The sequence below is a fragment of the Podarcis pityusensis genome, assembly GCF_964106645.2.
Source record: "Podarcis pityusensis genome assembly, chromosome: 5".
Taxonomy (NCBI): Eukaryota; Metazoa; Chordata; class Lepidosauria; order Squamata; family Lacertidae; genus Podarcis; species Podarcis pityusensis.
In genome coordinates this window covers 77,461,978-77,479,492 of record NC_138032.1, presented here as the reverse complement: position 1 = coordinate 77,479,492, position 17,515 = coordinate 77,461,978, and the positions used below count along the sequence as shown (strand labels likewise).

General features: G+C 44.8%; 1 protein-coding gene across 4 annotated transcripts in view; it reads right to left on the bottom strand.

Moving 5' to 3' along the window:
• Positions 1-2,252: 2,252 nt before the first annotated feature.
• OPN4 (opsin 4) overlaps positions 2,253-17,515 on the bottom strand; it is a 37,543-nt gene continuing 22,280 nt past the window's right edge. For 2 of the 4 annotated variants that reach the window (XM_081004998.1, XM_081005000.1), the window contains 6 exons: positions 16,816-16,923; positions 15,349-15,526; positions 10,834-10,989; positions 7,611-7,646; positions 5,672-5,710; positions 2,253-3,833 (listed from right to left, as the gene is read on the bottom strand). In XM_081004998.1, the coding sequence (XP_080861124.1) occupies positions 3,549-3,833; positions 5,672-5,710; positions 7,611-7,646; positions 10,834-10,989; positions 15,349-15,526; positions 16,816-16,923 (802 nt within the window). In that variant the 3' untranslated portion in view covers positions 2,253-3,548. Of the gene's footprint in view, positions 3,834-5,671; positions 5,711-7,610; positions 7,647-7,696; positions 7,744-10,833; positions 10,990-15,348; positions 15,527-16,815; positions 16,924-17,515 lie in introns of all 4 variants that reach the window. The other 2 variants (XR_013986147.1, XM_081004999.1) reach the window with 2 other exon arrangements.

Here is a 17,515-nt window from a genome sequence, read left to right as displayed (position 1 = left end):
CTGTTTATTTGGTTTTGCAGAGAGTGCATATTTCATATATTTCATATTGTTCAATGTTCCGTATAGATTATAGAAAGAGTTTACATTGATATTGCATTGTTGTACTTGGTCATCGTGTTGCCTTGGATATTACTGATACTGTTTGCAACACAGGGGTTTAATTGTTTGGTTACTCATTAGCAGATCTGGCAACAAGCCCTTGACTGTGATGTGAACCCCGTACATGTTATTGGTGCTGCAACAAACAAGCCAACCTAGATTATACTCAAGAGGCCTTCCTAATCTCCCTTATCAGCCCTGGGAAAGAGAAGAACCCATGGTATGTGTCTAATAGAGGCCCTAATGGGGTAGATCAGGAGGTCTGGGAGCATATGGTGGCGAAGATCCAATTCTCTGGATAGGCATTGTGAATTGGTGGAATTAAATTGGAAGCCTGATTTGGCAGAATGACATCTAATATTTTGTTATTAGACTGTCTGTTCAATCAGTTTAGTATCTATCAGACCCTCTGCCTTAAGTCAATATCCTGCCCAGACAGATGAAGGGAGGAATTATAATCAATCTCTTTCATCTTTTTATTTAGCTTCCAAGAAGCCATCCTGGTTTCTGAACTGTGTATTCCCTTCTTTTCCTCATTGACCTCATAATCTTGCTTTCTACCTCAAAGCAATAATGGGGAGTAATAACATCAGAAATCAAGCAGCCTGGATATCTGGCAACAGGTTGTGGATATTTATATACACAATTTTTTTATTGTTTAAAAAGAAAAAGTACATCGAGATACTGAAAATCATAAAATATTGCAAAGTACATCGCCATTACATTATTTGTTCCCAAAGACAATGAATTCGTTCCAATTTCCAATAAAACCTACACTGTGTTTTCTGTTATGATACTATTTTGCATCGGATATAGGTTGCGTGAAGTTCAGGTTCGGGGCTGTGTGTGGAGGGAAGGAAGGAAAGAAGGGGAGAGAGAGAGAGAGAGAGAGAGAGAGAGAGAAGCAAAATCCTCTGGAGGGCAAGCTTGACTCAAGTCGCTTCTATATGGGGCAAGATGTACCACATGATCTCCTCTTGCCTATTAATGTGAAGGTATTTCCTTGTTCAGGGTGCTGGTTACACAGGTTGAATGTCTTCCTGGCATTCTCAGGAGAGGGCAGGTTGTCATTCTCAACCCTATTTCTGTGACTTTACTGTTTTTGATGTTGAATTTTAAATTGTAACCTGCTCTGGCACTTGCTCGTCATGGGCTGGCAATAAATTTATTTGCTTATTTATCTGAAAAAGTGCCAAGTTCAGGGCCCAGTGCAGGCGCAAGTCCTGACATCTTGTTGATAGAAGCCTAGAATACACATTACAGTTATTGCACAGAGAGACCTTCTCTGTCCCCATGTTTGCAATATATGGACATTAAGTATGTCTACAGATTTGCCTGAAGATACAAACTTTGTATCTGGGGCAGGGGGCATACATAGAAGCAGTCCTGTGAGTGTCGCACCCTGCATGTTCAGTCCCAGGCATCACCCCTGGGCTCAGTGGGAAAGTTCTGCAGAGGGTTCCTACTTATGAGTTGACCCCCTCGGTGCCACTGGGGACCCTGAAATAGCAGGACCCTTATCAATTATGTGAGCCCCCTGCTTGATGTGGAGACATTCAGGAATGCGGAGGAGCAGGGGGTGGGGAGCAACCTGCATGAGGACATTGGAGGCATGGCTTTCATGCGCGCCCCACCCCTCCATCCACACTTTGGAGCATTTGCATGTTCAGCTGAATGCCTGGGCATGCATCCCATGTTGGCACTGGTACCTCCACATCATCCATTAAGTGCAACTTGGTGATGGGTGTAGACGGGTGTCACACGGTCTTCCTGTAACACTTGTCCCATGTGGATTAAGCACAGTGCAGATGTTACGTTTTCCATGAGACATGTGCATAACCCCCATGCCTTGATCTTGACAGAAACATCTTATTTATACATTTATAAATCATCATACAGTAAAATGGCAGGCACCACTTTTCCCCTCTCCAAAGGGCTCTAGAATCCATTTACACACGATCTATAAGAGTTGAGGTGCAGTAATATGCTATCAACTTGTATCCTTCAGCAGAACCTGTGACAAAAAGACCACTTAGCTATGCCTGAAAGCCCTATGGATGAGATATCATCCGCCAAAAATGGTATGGACTGGTTGCACGATGGGATTGATATGCACATAGGCCTTGTCATGGAAGGCTGAGTGGACAGACTAGTCAAGGAGCTAAACGATAACTTTATTGTTTCTCTAAACAAGAACAGAACAGCAGCAGGAACCTCCTGACACCACTCAGCTACACACACAAGCCCAGCGCCACCTAGTGACTAAGCTATGCCATGACACTATCCACGCAGGCCTTGAGTCACACACCTTGGTACCAAGTAGCTGTACAGCTCAAAGCAGGAACTTTGCAACACCAGGTGCCAGTCCTCTTCTCTTGGCATCAGCAGGGCTGCTGCGTGAAGAAGGAAACTGGAGGTAGTTTAAGGCAGGAAGAGACTAACACCACAGATGAGAATCCTCCTGGTCCCCGGAATCAGGCAATTGAGGACATAGGAAGCTACCTTAGACCAAGTCAGATGGTTCAGTCAATCTGGCTCAGTGTTGGGACCTTCTGCAACAAACCATGTGCTCACCCACCATGGAGCTACAGTTGTTCCCTGTTCTGGAGAGCCTATCACAAACCACTGCTGGCTGTAAGGCTTCAAAATCCCTCCCTTAATCCAGGCATCTGTTTGTTGCAAGAAGAAGCCACTAGGCTATATAGCCCTTTGAGCTACCAGGCTAGGGGGCCACCAATGCATGTGCCCACCAGGATCTTCTACAATACTTGTGAAAGGTCTCACTAAATATCCCCTTAAAAAATCAACAACGCATGAGGGACAGTTTGCTGTTTCTGTTCAGTTTATATTGGCACTGCTTTGGCTTCTGTGTTGCACACATGCTCATATTTCATTGGATGGCAGGACTGGACAACCAAACCTCCCTTCCATTCAAACCAAGAGTGAGCAAGTGCAGTTGTGGCTGATGTAGGTGCTCCCTGCTCCCCATTGATAGGGGAGCTGATGCAGGGAGGGTGCCCAAGCCATCTTTGGTCCTGCCTCTTTCAGATGTGGTGGCCATTTTGTGTTATGCCACACCATGGCAGCCATTTTGCGACTGGCACATGCAACACTTTCTCAACATTCCCCCCACTGGTCCAAAAAGGTTGGGCATGTCAGCCGACTCCCTGCCTGCTGCCTCTCCAAGCTGGATATTATCAGGGATTGCCTGCCTGACAGTTGCAATCTGTGGATGGCTGGGTGTAGACTGTCCATACAAGATTCATGTGTGAGCCTGTTCTCAGGATAAAACGGGCTACTGCCTCTGTTTGTTTTAAATGCTCAACTTATTAACACAAACATTGTGGAGAACGCAATCAACATGTAAAGCAAATTAACTATTGTGGAGCTGTTTTTGAATCTTTACAGGAAAGCTGGCGATTTTCATTCTTCTGCCCCCTCTTCCTGCTTCAGTGATGTTTTGGAAGGTTTTCTACACTAAGCTGACACATGTGTGTCTCTGGCATAGGATCTAAGGCACTATCCTGGCACAGCCACTCTAGCCGGCTGCTGGAGTTCCTCTCCCAGCTATAGCCACAGTTCCTGGAGCACGAAGGGTCAGAGTTGGATTGAAAAGGCAGCTCCATTCGCTGGACATTGCTGTAGGTTACCACAATGCTGGGTATCTGGGCTGTAGATGAGAGGTAGCAAGAATCTTCTGCCCTCACGCCAAAAGTGTACTGATCGTCACCTGTCTTAAGAAAGTACGAGAAAGAAGAGGTTAATACACAATGTGCCTGAGTTGACAACAGCCTATGGGGTGGGTGGGAAGCGATGTATATTTGCCACATGCATTGGGAGAATCCACCCTTGTCAAGTCAAAACAGGCCTGTCAAGAGAGGAGTTCAGTGTTTGTCCATCCCCACAATCAAAGAAGCAAGGTAGATACAATGCATGCAATACCTGCTAAAAAACCCTATTTTTTGCAACTGTTAAAGGCACAGCCTCTATTTGGCCACATTCCACCACTTTGGACTGCAAGTAGGAGCTACAATTTTCCGGATTCTCCTGCCTGCCGGAAGAAAATGAGCTCACCAGAGAGAATGGCTCTAGAGCCTAGAATGGTTCTAGTAACTATGCTACTTTCCTACTTGCAAGGAAGGTTTTCTTTTTCATAGTCAAGCATTAAAAAGTGACACACACATCTTGCAGTCTGAAGTGGAACAGTCTATTCTAACACCTGAGGACTCTTGACACCTCATTCTGCTGCCTGCAGAGACCTGTTCTCAGATTCATGCTACAGATTTACAACAGGGGTTGGCAACCTCCAGACCACATGCCTAATTAGACCTGGCCGGCTCCCCATTTGGACCGCAAGCCCATTTCAGCCAAGCCAAGCCCCTTGCCCCATGTATGACATCATATATGATGTGTGGGCAATCTTGCCACTATGGAACGAGCATTAGGTAGCACCTGTAATGGCACCAGTCACGCTGATTGGCACACAGAGTGGGCATACATGGGTGTAAGGCGAGCCTGCAAGCAATCTGGTCTCAAGCCATTAAGGGTTTTATATACTAATGGTAACATCGTGAACTTGGCCCGGGAGCAAATTGGCAACGGGTGCAGATCTCTGAGCAGAGATGTAATCTGTAGTAGGGTTTCACTCCCATCAGCAGTTGTGCTGCAGCGTTCTGCCCTAAGTGCAGCTTCTAGATCGAGCACAAAGAGAAGCTGTGCAAAGAGGCATTGCAGTAATAAGCCTTGAAGTCACCAGTGTGCTACTTGAACTACTTGTCAGTTTTCATTGCTTAGTACAGAAAGTATTGATCCGATGTGCTAGAGATCTTTCCTATTCTACTTAATTCAGGAGGGTTCTGGAAGCTTCTCTGTGTGAAAGAAACAAGCAGAAGGTTCATGATGTTTGGGTTATTGCTTCAGAGAAGCTGAGTACAGCCGGCTTAAACAGAACTACCTCTTTCAGTCAAGGTCACGCTGACTATAAAAATGGGGCCAGAAGGAGCTTGGGCTTCACTTTCTCTTTCTATCTCTTTTCCTTCTGGCGTGGTGTTCTGTATATTGTATGCTTAGTGTTAAGGTTTAGACTTACTATAAATTATTGAAAGTTTAAGTTAAGTCTGCTGCAACTGGATTTCTTATGGACAGTGTCAATCCTGAATGTATTGGATTTGTGACCATAATGCCTATTAGCCTTCAGTGGCCGTTAAAGCTCTGCTGGATGAAATATTCATTGCCTCTGGTCTATTTCTGGGGAATCCTGCAATGTGTTTTAAGTTTTTACTCTGCTAACTATACATTGGAATCTAATCTGGATAATATTGAGTAGAATTTCAATGACACTACTGTGGTCAAGCTCTCCTGGTGCAGGAACATCTGTAGCTGTCGCACCACTTACAGCTGGCGAAAGGTGCTTCTAGCCAGAGGCTACCTGGGTCTCCAGCAACAAAGCTGGATTCAGAATCACGCCAAAACTACATACCTGTAAGTCTGGCTTCATCATCAGCCCAACACTATGGGGAGGCCACATTGTTCACATTTCCCACAGATTATTGAAAGCTGGATGGCAACTTACCAGGCTGTCTCCAAAGATGTAGTTTCCAAAGGCTAAGTCCTAAAGAAACAATATAGAGAATTGTGCAAAACGTCCACAATCATGTTTCCACATAGGTCTTGAACTGGTTAACCCGAAGAGTCATTTTTAAATCAGGGGCATGGATAGAGTGGCCTGTTGCAAAAGAAAACAGGGTCACTGCCCCACAAAGAATCCTGTAGAAGAGGGCACTTCAGCAAGTGCCACTGGTTGTGTAAGCTGCACCTGTTGAATTTCCCTCTTCTACACAATTCTCAAAGGTGCAGGAGCCTTAAGCACCTGTTCACTTTACATGTGCATTAATTCACTGGCTTGTCCCCAATGCATGTTTACTCAAACGTAAGCCCCATGTCAGTGCATAGTAAAGTGTATTCTTCCACCTCTGTCTTATGCATGTTTGCTCAGAAGCGCCACTTAATATTTAAGGGTGCATTAAGGTTGCAACTTTCATTGCATGTACATGTACTAAGGACTGCGGGTTGATTTCAGCAACAAGACTCTGAGCTTGGCAATTTCTTCTTTTTTTTACATGGCAAGAATGGAGGCTGTGAAATAGGGGATTGGCCCAGGCTTGCACCCTTCCAACTAGCAACTCACCCATCCCAGCTATGCAGAGTGAAAACCGATCACCTGCTAAGTAGCAGTAGATGAATGCAGGAAGAGGTTTGAGCTAATGAAGGGAGGAAGTGACTGCTAAAGATGCGGGAGAATTTTGTGCTTCCTGAACCAACATGTGAATTAAAATGCATTGAAATCCATATTTTTCTCCATTTTGTGATGCAGCACTCTAACCAATAATTCTGTCCAAGACAAAGCATATATTATGGGGAAGTGGACACAGAAACGTGTATATTGGTGAAAGTACTGTTCAAAACCGCATTATATTAGGGGAAATGGCTTGCAAAAATGTGTCTATTAGGGGAAATGGCATATAAAAGTTGTACATTGGGAGAGAGGGGCAGACTTTTAAAATAATAATAATCACAGACTGATGCAGAAACCAGGCAAATTGAATTAAAGATTCAAGAAACTGGGATGAACAGATTTACCCAGACCTAGATACTGTCCTAGAGAAAGGAGGGCAGACTTTGGGATTTTTTAAAAAGAAACTAAGCACTTTTGATTCTCTTTGCCTTATGGAATATGCAGTGGTGACTGGACTATGCTCCCTATGCAGCATACAGAAGATTTACAAAGAGTGGCAAATACTGAGCAGTGAAATATAACAATATGCATCCCTACCACTACCATATTACAGGCCAGAAAAGAACCAGTGAAATATTTGAGCTATAGCCAGGGTGCAAACTATTAGCAGTATCAGGAACTGTTGGCAGGGAAAGGCGTTCTGGCAGTGTGGTCATAGAATTGTAGAGTGGGAAGGGACCTTGAGGGTCATCTAGTCTAACCCCCTGCAATGCAGGAATCTCAATTAAAGCATCCATGACATATGGCCATCCAACCTCTGCTTGAAAACCTCCAAGGACGGAGAGTCCACCTTGAGCTCCTTGGAGGAAAAGTGAGATAGAAATGTGATGGATTAGACCAGTGGTTGCCAACCTTTTTTGGGCCATGCCCCACCTAAGCATATCTAAAATCCTGACACCACCCCCCGGTGACATATAATTCTTATTTTTCAAAAGGTGAATTCCTATGCATGTGGAGGAAGCCTAAAAGGCCATTAACTTGGTTTAAACAAGCTTCCAAATTGCCCCCCTTAAGAATCAAATTGCACCCCCTGCGGGGCATTGGGAACCACGAGGTTAGACGGACAGACAGAGATATAAATAAATTTGAGCATGTCAAGTGGGAGGTGTTTGATATATGGCATGGCTGCATTGCTTTCCCTGAACATCCCCATCCCTGAAAGAATCACATGAAATATTCACACTATGAAAAGAAACCAGCAATCTGGGATATTCACCTCTGCCATAGAAATGTCATCTGCATCCACTGATGTCTACAAAAGAAAGGAAAGAAAGAGTGTGTAGCAGTGCAGACAATTCTTACCCCTGGATATGGAGTTGTCACAGCATGGTCCTATCCTTCTCTAAGTGCTGCGTGAGAAGGATAATTCCATATGTCAGTTATGATTGCACCCTCTCTTAATAACCGTGCAATATATTGTGCCCAGTGCCTGGTACAACTATGACCTGGCCAAATGAGGAATGAGGGGTGACCAATTATTAGGTATTCTTTTCTGCCATCCCAGAAAAGATGGGTATTAGGTATTCTTTTCTGCCATCTCCCATCCTGGGGCCACTCATTGCACCAGTGCTGTGCTGCACACAATAATATATGCCCAAATATACTGTTAAAAAGGTAAAGGGACCACTGACCATTAGGTCCAGTTGTGGCCGACTCTGGGGTTGCGGCGCTCATCTCGCTTTATTGGCCGAGGGAGCTGGCGTACAGCTTCCGGGTCATGTGGCCAGCATGACTAAGCTGCTTCTGGAGAACCAGAGCAGCGCACGGAAACGCCGTTTACCTTCCCACCAGAGCTGTACCTATTTATCTACTTGTGTTGGGATACTGCCAGGGAGACAAAGTCCATCATGGCCCCCAAGCCGCCTCCGGACGTCCATCGATCTCCCGTAGACACGCAGTATCAGCAATTAGCGACACCAGCTCCAGAAATAGCTTGCCACATTCCAGAGCTGATGCACGCTCTATCAGCAGATAATGCACAGCGAAAGATGCACTCAGGAGAGCATTATTTACAAGTTTATTCAGCGTTGATCAGAACAAAGAAAACATGACTGCCAGCTTCAGTGTCTCAGACACAGAGAGAGAAGCGAAAGCAAAGACACAACAGAAACATCCTGTGAACAGGAAATACACAGACTCTGTGACTCACAAAGCCTGCTCCCTTTTAAGGTGGAACGGAAATATCCTAACAACTTGCACTTTGACGTGCTTTCAAACTGCTAGGTTGGCAGGAGCTGGGACCAAGCAACGGGAGCTCACTCCGTCGTGGGGATTCGAACCGCCGACCTTCTGATCGGCAAGTCCTAGGCTCTGTGGTTTAAACCACAGCGCCACCTGCGTCCCAAATAAATATACTGTTATGCCCAGTTTAAAGGACCATCCCATCCCATTCCCATCTTGCAGGACCAAGAGCAAATGAGATCAGAGGATAGGACTGAGATTATTCCAGCAGCCAATCACAAAACAGCAGCAGGCTCATAGAAGCTGCGGCAGGTGAGAACAGCTCCCTGATCCAGAAGGGCACAGCCTGGGGCCACAGGGCTGAGCTCAAATGCCTCTGGGGGTGTTTATGCAGGAGAGGAAAAGCAGGGGAAATTGTGATGGGGTGAAGGGGTCACAAGCGTGGAAAGGAACCACTTGCACACACAAAGGCACCCAAGGAAAGAAAGGTTGCAAGCTGAATAAAGTGTGTGTTTTGTGCATGGGGGTGAGGCTGATGGGGTGGGGGGGGGGGAGAGAAGCAACATTGGCTGGACACAATGTTGCTTTGTTCCCTCCCAGCCACTATTTATAGAAACACATTATTTATGGGACACGACTGCGGTCACAGGGAAGTGAAACAGTATTTTGGATTTTCCATAACAAAAGGCACCATATAAAAACAAGCCAAAATGCCAGAGAGAGGAAAAAAAGGTGCAAATATTCTGCCAAAGATGCCCTTCTGAGGACAACAGTGACAGAAAGTGGTGGAGAGCTGGAAACAGAATGCCGGGTGTTTATTTTTAGGTGGAGAGGGGCGTCAAACTAAATTTGCCAATTCCCCAGTGACTTTGGCAGCAATCTGATGTGCAGAATGGAAAGGACCAACAGCACGGTGCACATCCCAGCAATGGAATGTGATAGTGAAGCATCCCCCTGTTAGAAAATGTGAATGCCAGGCTGCTGTCAAAGGCACAGAAGGAGGGCCGGTGCAAAGACAGAAACGGTAGCCCTGGTTAGAAACCAGCTTCAGGCAGATCTACATTAAAGGGTATGTGTTTATGCATGGCTATGACAGATCAGTAAACCAAAATGTCTTCATCTATCATCATCAGCATTCACACATACAATGCACACAATTTCCCTTATCTTGGGTCCATCCCACCAGTTTCCACCCTTAGAAGGAGCACTCAGTGGTACATGCTGGACAGGAGAACAATACTATGGGGAATGTTCTTCAAGGTGAGTGCTGCTCCTCTTGTGACAAATCTTTGTGTTCTCAGATGCGGGGAAGTGTCAAGACTTCCACTAAGTGTTCAGAGACTCATAGAATCATAGAGTAAGAGTTGGAAGGGACCCTGAGGATCATCTAGTCCAACCCCCTGCAATGCAGGAAAATGCAGCTGTCCCATATGGGGATCAAACCTGCAACCACGCTCTAACCAACTGAGCTATCCAGTGTTCATCAAACGACAGGGACTGGGCACGAAAATGCTGCATCAGGATGGGTAAGTTATGATACAGGCAGCAGAGTTTTTCTTTTTCTAAAATGCTCTGCCCAATCTTATCTCCCACTAGTCTCACAATTTCTTTTTCAGCGGCTTTTGAAAGATTCCTTGCTCCCCACAGCACATTCTCATCAGCACTGCTCTCCCCTGCTTATGTTTGGCCTGTGCTTTGCATAATGATTTCCGTACAGTTGCCGGGCACACGGCATTTGCTGTTTTGTGCTGCGGCCAGCCCTCCCCTTCAAATGTTAGCGACACAGGATCTCCCATGCTGCAGAACTGGCAAAAGGAATAGCACACGTGAAAATCGTAATTAGTGAAGTGGGAGTCGCTTGACTGCCAGGCATCTTTTCAAATTAACAAGATGAAATAGGTGACAGCTGCTTGTGGGCTGGTGTTGGAGATTACGATCGTGCCAATAGGTGTGAGAAGAGGAAGGAGATTAGAGTGGTGTCACAACCGAGCCAGGATATGTGCATGGACTTGTTGTGGTTTCTATAGGGAAACACTCTTGTTTTTAAAAGGGAAAGCATATCTCACAAATGAAATGGACAAGCTATTAAATTCTCCTCTACTTGGGTCTCCTAATGGCAGCTTTCTTATACAGGTTACTGAAGGCATTTGGGAGGAGGGGATGGAAAGAGAAAGAGAAAAATTTACTGACATGGAATAATACAAGCTGAGGCAGAGATCTACAGACCTGTCTGTTCTGAGAATAGGACGTTTTGTTACCTTTTCGAAAATCCCTGAATCGTGGCTTTTCAGTTTAGATTTGACTTTGACATCGTTCATTTCTGCCGTGGTGTCTTCACCCATCTCGTACGAAACTTGCCCGCTAGCACCTCTGGAGTTCAGACTAGAGATATCCGCCTCTGTGTCAGTCCATTCCTGTAGCGACAGGCCAGCATGAATTTTTTTCAGAGAGTCTCTTTGGGTTTAATGACTTTCCCTCAATCAGATCAGTTATGTGCCAAATGGCTCTCATTAGAGAAAAGAGCCAGAAATGTGAAAGAGACTCCAACAAATCCTGTCTTGGGGCCAGTTTAGACAATCGGCAAAATCAGGGGGTGGGGCTGTTCCTAGACTGCATCTGTTCAGGCTCTTTCTCTCCCCACCCACCCCTCTTTTTAAAAAGCAGACTTTCCTACTGCACAAATGCCCTGTTGGACACCCTGCACAAAATTAAAAAGCCCAATGAACACACAGCATTCTTTGCTCCTTGCTTACACCCTATATCAGTGATGTTATCTCCAAAGGAGTCAGTAGTTCTTATCTACTTTACAGCGATAATTCATTTATGGCTCTGCCTTGTGCAGTAATGTTACCTGCCTAGAGAAGAGGAGGGTACAGTCCAAACGAAGGTGTTTTAATATGGTTTGGGTAGTTTCAAGTATGGAAATGGAGTGCATTCTACCCTTGTAGCCCTGTGCTTAATAAACACATAAGGACAACAAAAGAGGATTTTACAAGCCCTTACAGTTGCTAAGAGTCTTATACTTTTCTGCCTGGAAAGATAAAACACCCACCAAGTATTATGCAAGGGTTTGAGGACCTCACGGAGCTACTTACATTTGAACATATGTCATATAAACATCATTTTTGTGTGGATACCTATTTGGGCACCTGGAGGGCTTGTATCAATTTATATATTCTACATTAGATGTACATACTGATGCTTACAGCATCCATAATGTGAACTGATGGCGGGTTGTTGTTGTTGTTGTTGTTACTATTAGTATTGCTCATATATTATTTTTCTTTTTAATCAAATTTACCGGTAACTATTTTTTCATTAGCAATTTCATTTAATTTCTGTAATAATGTCCCCTCTTCCTTTTCTTTGTTAAGTTTACAAATAATTTTTTTTAAAAAGAAACCCAGAATAAACCTGTGTCTCCCGCATGCTCTCATTTTCCCAAGTGCACACTCTGTGTCCCACCACATACCAACCCCACCCTGCTTTCATAGTACAGTGGTACCTCGGCTTAAGTACTTAATTCATTCCGGAGGTCCGTACTTAACCTGAAAATGTTCTTAACCTGAAGCACCACTTTAGCTAATGGGGCCTCCTGCTGCCGCACGCTACCAGAACACAATTTCTGTTCTCATCCTGAAGCAAAGTTCTTAACCCGAGGTACTATTTCTGGGTTAGCGGAGTCTGTAACCTGAAGCGTATGTAACCTGAAGCGTATGTAACCTGAGGTACCACTGTATATGCTGCAGAGATTTAAGTGCTCCTTGACTGAAAATAATAAACATTCTGTACAACATTGAGCATATCAGGGACATGGTTAGACCAGGGTTCCCCAGACTTGGGTTGTTGGGCTACAACTTCCATCGTCCTTGACCACTGGTCCTGCTAGCTACAGATGATGGGAGTTGTAGTCCCAAAACAGCTTGAGACCCAAGTTTGGGAAACCCTGGGTTGGACCAAACCTTTCCCCCCAATATGCTTGATTTGATATCTATTACCCTCAGTCCTTGGCATTGGTCACTAGCCCCCATTATAGTCTTGTTGTGACAGTGAACAGGTCCAAGAAAGGCCAGGGCCAGACTTCAGGGGACACTATGCATGATTTAGCTGATGGGACCCACCCCACAGTCACCAGTGCCCTGCCAGAGCATCCTCCTCCCCAGATTTTGTTAAAGGCCTAAAACAAATTGTGAGTTTTAAAAGCCTTTGTAGCTGCAAACCAGAGCAGCAGCACAGTAATAATAATATAATAATAATTTATTATTTATACCACGCCCATCTGGCTGGGTTTCCCCAGCCATTCTGGGCGGCTTCCAACAAAATATTAAAATACAGTAATGCATCAAACATTAAAAGCTTCCCTAAACAGGGCTGCCGTCAGATGTCTTCTAAAAGTCTGATAGTTGTTCTTCTCCTTGACATCTGCTGGGAGGGTGTTCCACAGGGCGGGTGCCACTACTGAGAAGGCCCTCTGCCTGCTTCCCTGTAACTTGGCTTCTCGCAGTGAGGGAACCGCCAGAAGGCCCTTGGCGCTGGACATCAGTGTCCGGGCAGAACGATGGGGGTGGAGATGCTCCTTCAGGTATACTGGACCGAGGCCGTTTAGGGCTTTAAAGGTCAGCACCAACACTTCGAATTGTGCTCGGAAACGTACTGGGAGCCAATGTAAATCTTTCAAAACTGGTGTTATGTGGTCTTGGTGGCCGCTCCCAGTCACCAGTCTAGCTGGTGTGTTCTTGGCCAGCTCATTTGGAGGTGGAGCCAAACAGTTAGGTGGCCGCTATGAATGGAAGCTGAGTTTGGCTCCTAAGCTGTATCCACACACCTCCGCTTGGGCCTGGCAATAAGTGGTGGTCTGAGCTGATGAAGGGCCCTTCTATGCCCTGGGCCCCTAGCAGTGTGGTAGGAGAGCTGGGGGGAAAATTCACATCTGGCACCAATGTACCCCTTTGGTTTCAGATATTATATGGGTAGACGAGTCTAAAAAGCCCGGGCACAAATTTTTAGGGCCCTCCTACGACTATGGTGGCTCATTTTCCAGAAGTAATGTATTAATCATTAACTCTGGAAGTGTATACTCAATTCTGACCCCACTAAGCCTCCTGGTGTATGTTTTGCTCTAGGGAGCTTAGTTTGGTCAGAATCAAGTATACACTTTCAGAGTTAAAGCTAAATACAATACTTCTGGTAAATGAGCCACCATAGCTGTGAAAATTTGTGTCCCGGGCTTTTAAAGACCCGTCTACCCATGTCATATCTGAAACCAAAGGGGTACATTGGTTGCCAGATGTGAACTATATTGGCATTATCTTCAGCAGGGAATGGCAACCAGGTGGCAGTATACCATAATGACAGCTTGCTAGTGTGCTCAGGGACAAAATCTACCCCCTACCCCCATTTTGAGGCTCAGGAGAAGGAAGGGAAGGTTTTGCTCTCCCTCCTCTCAGACGTCTCACTGACTGCGACTTACTTATTTTCTCCCACAGAAATCAACAAGACTCTTTCCTATCTCAATAATTTTGTTGCTTCTTCATCACATCAGAGTGTGAAAAAGAGACAGGAGCTTAAAAATAATAATAAATCTACATGATGCCATCATTTCAGACTAATCATTCTGAAGTATAGAGAGACACCTGAGAGATTTTGGCCTTGCTGGAAAGAAAGGCCCGTTCTGAAAAACAACAAGGAGCCACAAAAATAATTCATGGAAAAACTAAAATATTTATCTTGTCTCATGTAGAAATGTGTATGTTGTACGAACATGGGCATTCCCAAGTTGGCTTTATTTTAGCAAGATCTGCTTTGTTGTATTTTTAATCAGGGATATAAAATAGATGGAGTGCAGAACCCACACAGCTCCAAAATCTCCTGTAAGAATTTGGAGCATGTCAGCCTCCCCTAAAAGCACATTAACCTAAAAATGTAACAGCTTAGGGGGCATAATAGCATTTTTGTGTTTTTAGAGCTCGTCTAAAAAAATAAAAAAACTGGTTGAAAAAGAACACATTATTGTGCCTTGGATAGCACAGAAGGAAAGTCTCTCAGATTCCCTAGTGAAGAACCACTTCCGGCTTCTTTGCAAGTAACCACTAAGTACTTAGCAGTGATACAGCAAGCTTCGGGTTGCTGGGAGGGGGATCCGTTGATGGATTTGTCAATTTGTCTAAATCTGCCAGCAAATCTCTTTCTAAATTCAGCCTGCTTCACCCTACAGAAGCATTAGCCCTCACGTCACAAACTCGTTTCCTTCCCCCTTCCCCCGTGAGGGCTCCATTCTATGTTATTGTTGCAAAACAGTACGATCACATCTTGCATGCAATTAGGTTGCACTATTGCAACCTTGCACGGCTGGCTTGTTGAAACGGCGCAAATTAATTGCATGCAAAGTAGAGAGCCTGGCACAGAGAGAGCTTTTAAGCTCTCTGCCTTGCTCACAGGGATCTGGAATTGTCTTGTGGGAACTTGGATGGCCCTGTGAGAGCCTCTCAGAGCGCTGTAAGCTAGGTGGAGAGCTTAAAGCCTCCCTGCCTCGCTTAGAAAACAAGGGCGGTTATGTGGAGCTGGTTCAGGTATATGCGTTTTTGCATCCCCAGAACACACACAAGACATGGCCCCAGGAAGATTCCTCACCAGTCAATGTGGCCCTTGGGCTGAGAAAGGGTTCCCCACTAACGACTTAAGCATGGACACGTCTAATCTATGCCCACCAGCTTGCTGCACACCCCTTTCATTGATACTGTAGATTAGACAATGTAGATGAAGGTTATCCTTACAGATTCACTGTCTGAGACAGAGGAGAGCCGTCTGTTTCCTCTTGGCAGCCCATTCATATCAGAGGACTGGCTGGTGACAGTGAAACGTCTGGTGGAAGGGAAGCTGTTAGATCTGGAGTCCTTATGAGAAACCCTTAGCAGAGATCCAAGGCAGGGAAGAAATTTTGCAATCGCCATTCTAAGGGATAAGAAATTAAGCCCATCAGTCTTTTTTCTACCTCTGGAAGCACAAAACACAGACTAAAACATTTCTGTCCTTTCCGACACAAGCTAAAAACGTACATTCATTCAGAGAGGGAGAGGGGAAGAGCGTGAGAGAGGCCATATTGCATTAAAGACCTTATTGGACTATAAAAGGATATGACTGCACTGTGGAATCCAGTTTACAGTTGTGTGCATTAGCCTGCACACAGGCAGAAACACATGTTGACGGTGTTTGTTCCCACCAGTATCAAAATATAGCAGGAAATCCTGATTGCTATCTGCATCATGAAATGTGAAAGGAAGCTGCTCAGATGAATGTGCACTCTTTGGGTCTGCAGATGTGGTTTGGGTCCCAGCATATGACATGTAAGCTGCCTCCAGTCAGGCATTACCCTTGCTAGATCAGGAGTGCTTCAATACAAAAAGGAATGGATGCTTGCATTTTCATTTCAGCTGGCAGAATCTCCACATGGTGGGTGAGCAGTCCATGTGTGGCAGCTTGACAATGGGGACCCCTGCTGCTACTTGGTTTTCTCCTTATGAACAACAAAACTATCTGATCTTAAACACTGACATGCCTGCAAACTTCACGGGCATGCATACCAGTCACTGTATATATTATATATATATATACTCATTTTACAGTCATATGATCTTTACCATTCAAGAACTGTCAAGCAAAGAGACTTCATCAATTCAGCAAAAACAACTCATTTTGCCTGGGGTTTTTTCTGACTTTGCATTTAAGATGGAGACCATTTGAGGAGCCAGATGCTGGGATTTTTGACAGTTGAGTATAGCTGAGCATAAGAAGGGGCTGTCGATGGGTGCTGCTTGTGAGAAAAGCTGCACCTGCTTAAATCCCCTGTATGTGCACTTGTAAATTGTTACTAGCCTGCTGAGATGCTAGTATCAATTTCCATGCATGACATGGGGCCAGAGTGGCTAGTGAAACAATTTTTGCCTTTTCACTGTGGGCTGGTGGAGGAGGGATGGGTCTGATGGATGGGTTTTCCTCCCTCCTTAGTCAGTGTAGAAACCAAGCAGACTGGCAGAGGAGGAACAGAGAGATCAGGCCCTCCTCCATGAGCCCACTCGCTCATTGGCATGGAAACCTTTACTGCCGACACCTACCAGGTGAGATGTTAAATATAAGATAGTGTTAATATTACAGAAGTGGCATCCCGCATTGCTTGCGGTTGCCCTAAAAGAAGACCTGTCACTGGTTGCAAGCCCCAGTTCTTTACAAAAGGTGAAGCTTACCTGTATTTGGGGTGGGCAATGGCGTAAACAATTGGGTTGTAGATGGATGAAGCTTTGGCAATCACTGCAGGTATTGTGTTCATTAAGGGAGTGAGCACATGGGAGTACCTAAAGCAAAGCAAACACACTTTCTTAGATTTAATTCTGCCAGGGTATGGCTACTGTCCCTTTCCCCCTTTTACATAACATACTATACTTTTGAATGCTCCTCCACAAAGTTCTTCAAAGTGCTAGTCCACAATGGATAAATTCAGACACGCAAAATATTCTAAATGATGCACCTCAGCTGAACTTAGGAGCACATTCACATGGAAAACAGATTTATCAGCCTCCTCCCTGCCCAAAGGCATGCATTTAAAATAATGAAAAACCTTGATCTGAAGCAGCAACTCAGCAACGGCATAATTAAATAGATAATTAAGTAGATTAAAAGCAAGATCCTCTATTAAAACAGCAACATCACCTGTCCAACACTGCAAAACAATGCACACAAGCAATTAAAAAAACAAATCGCTGAAGCACAGCATCAGCAATTGAAAAAGAACACTGTGGCCATTAAAAAAATTCAACAACAAAAAAGTGGCAGCTGGAGTAAAAGCAGGAAGAGCAGGAAGGAATGCCCAACAACAAGTGGAATCAACAGCATCTGCCTTGGTAGCAAAAGTGTTTTGAAACGAGAGCATCTTCACCTGTTAGCTGA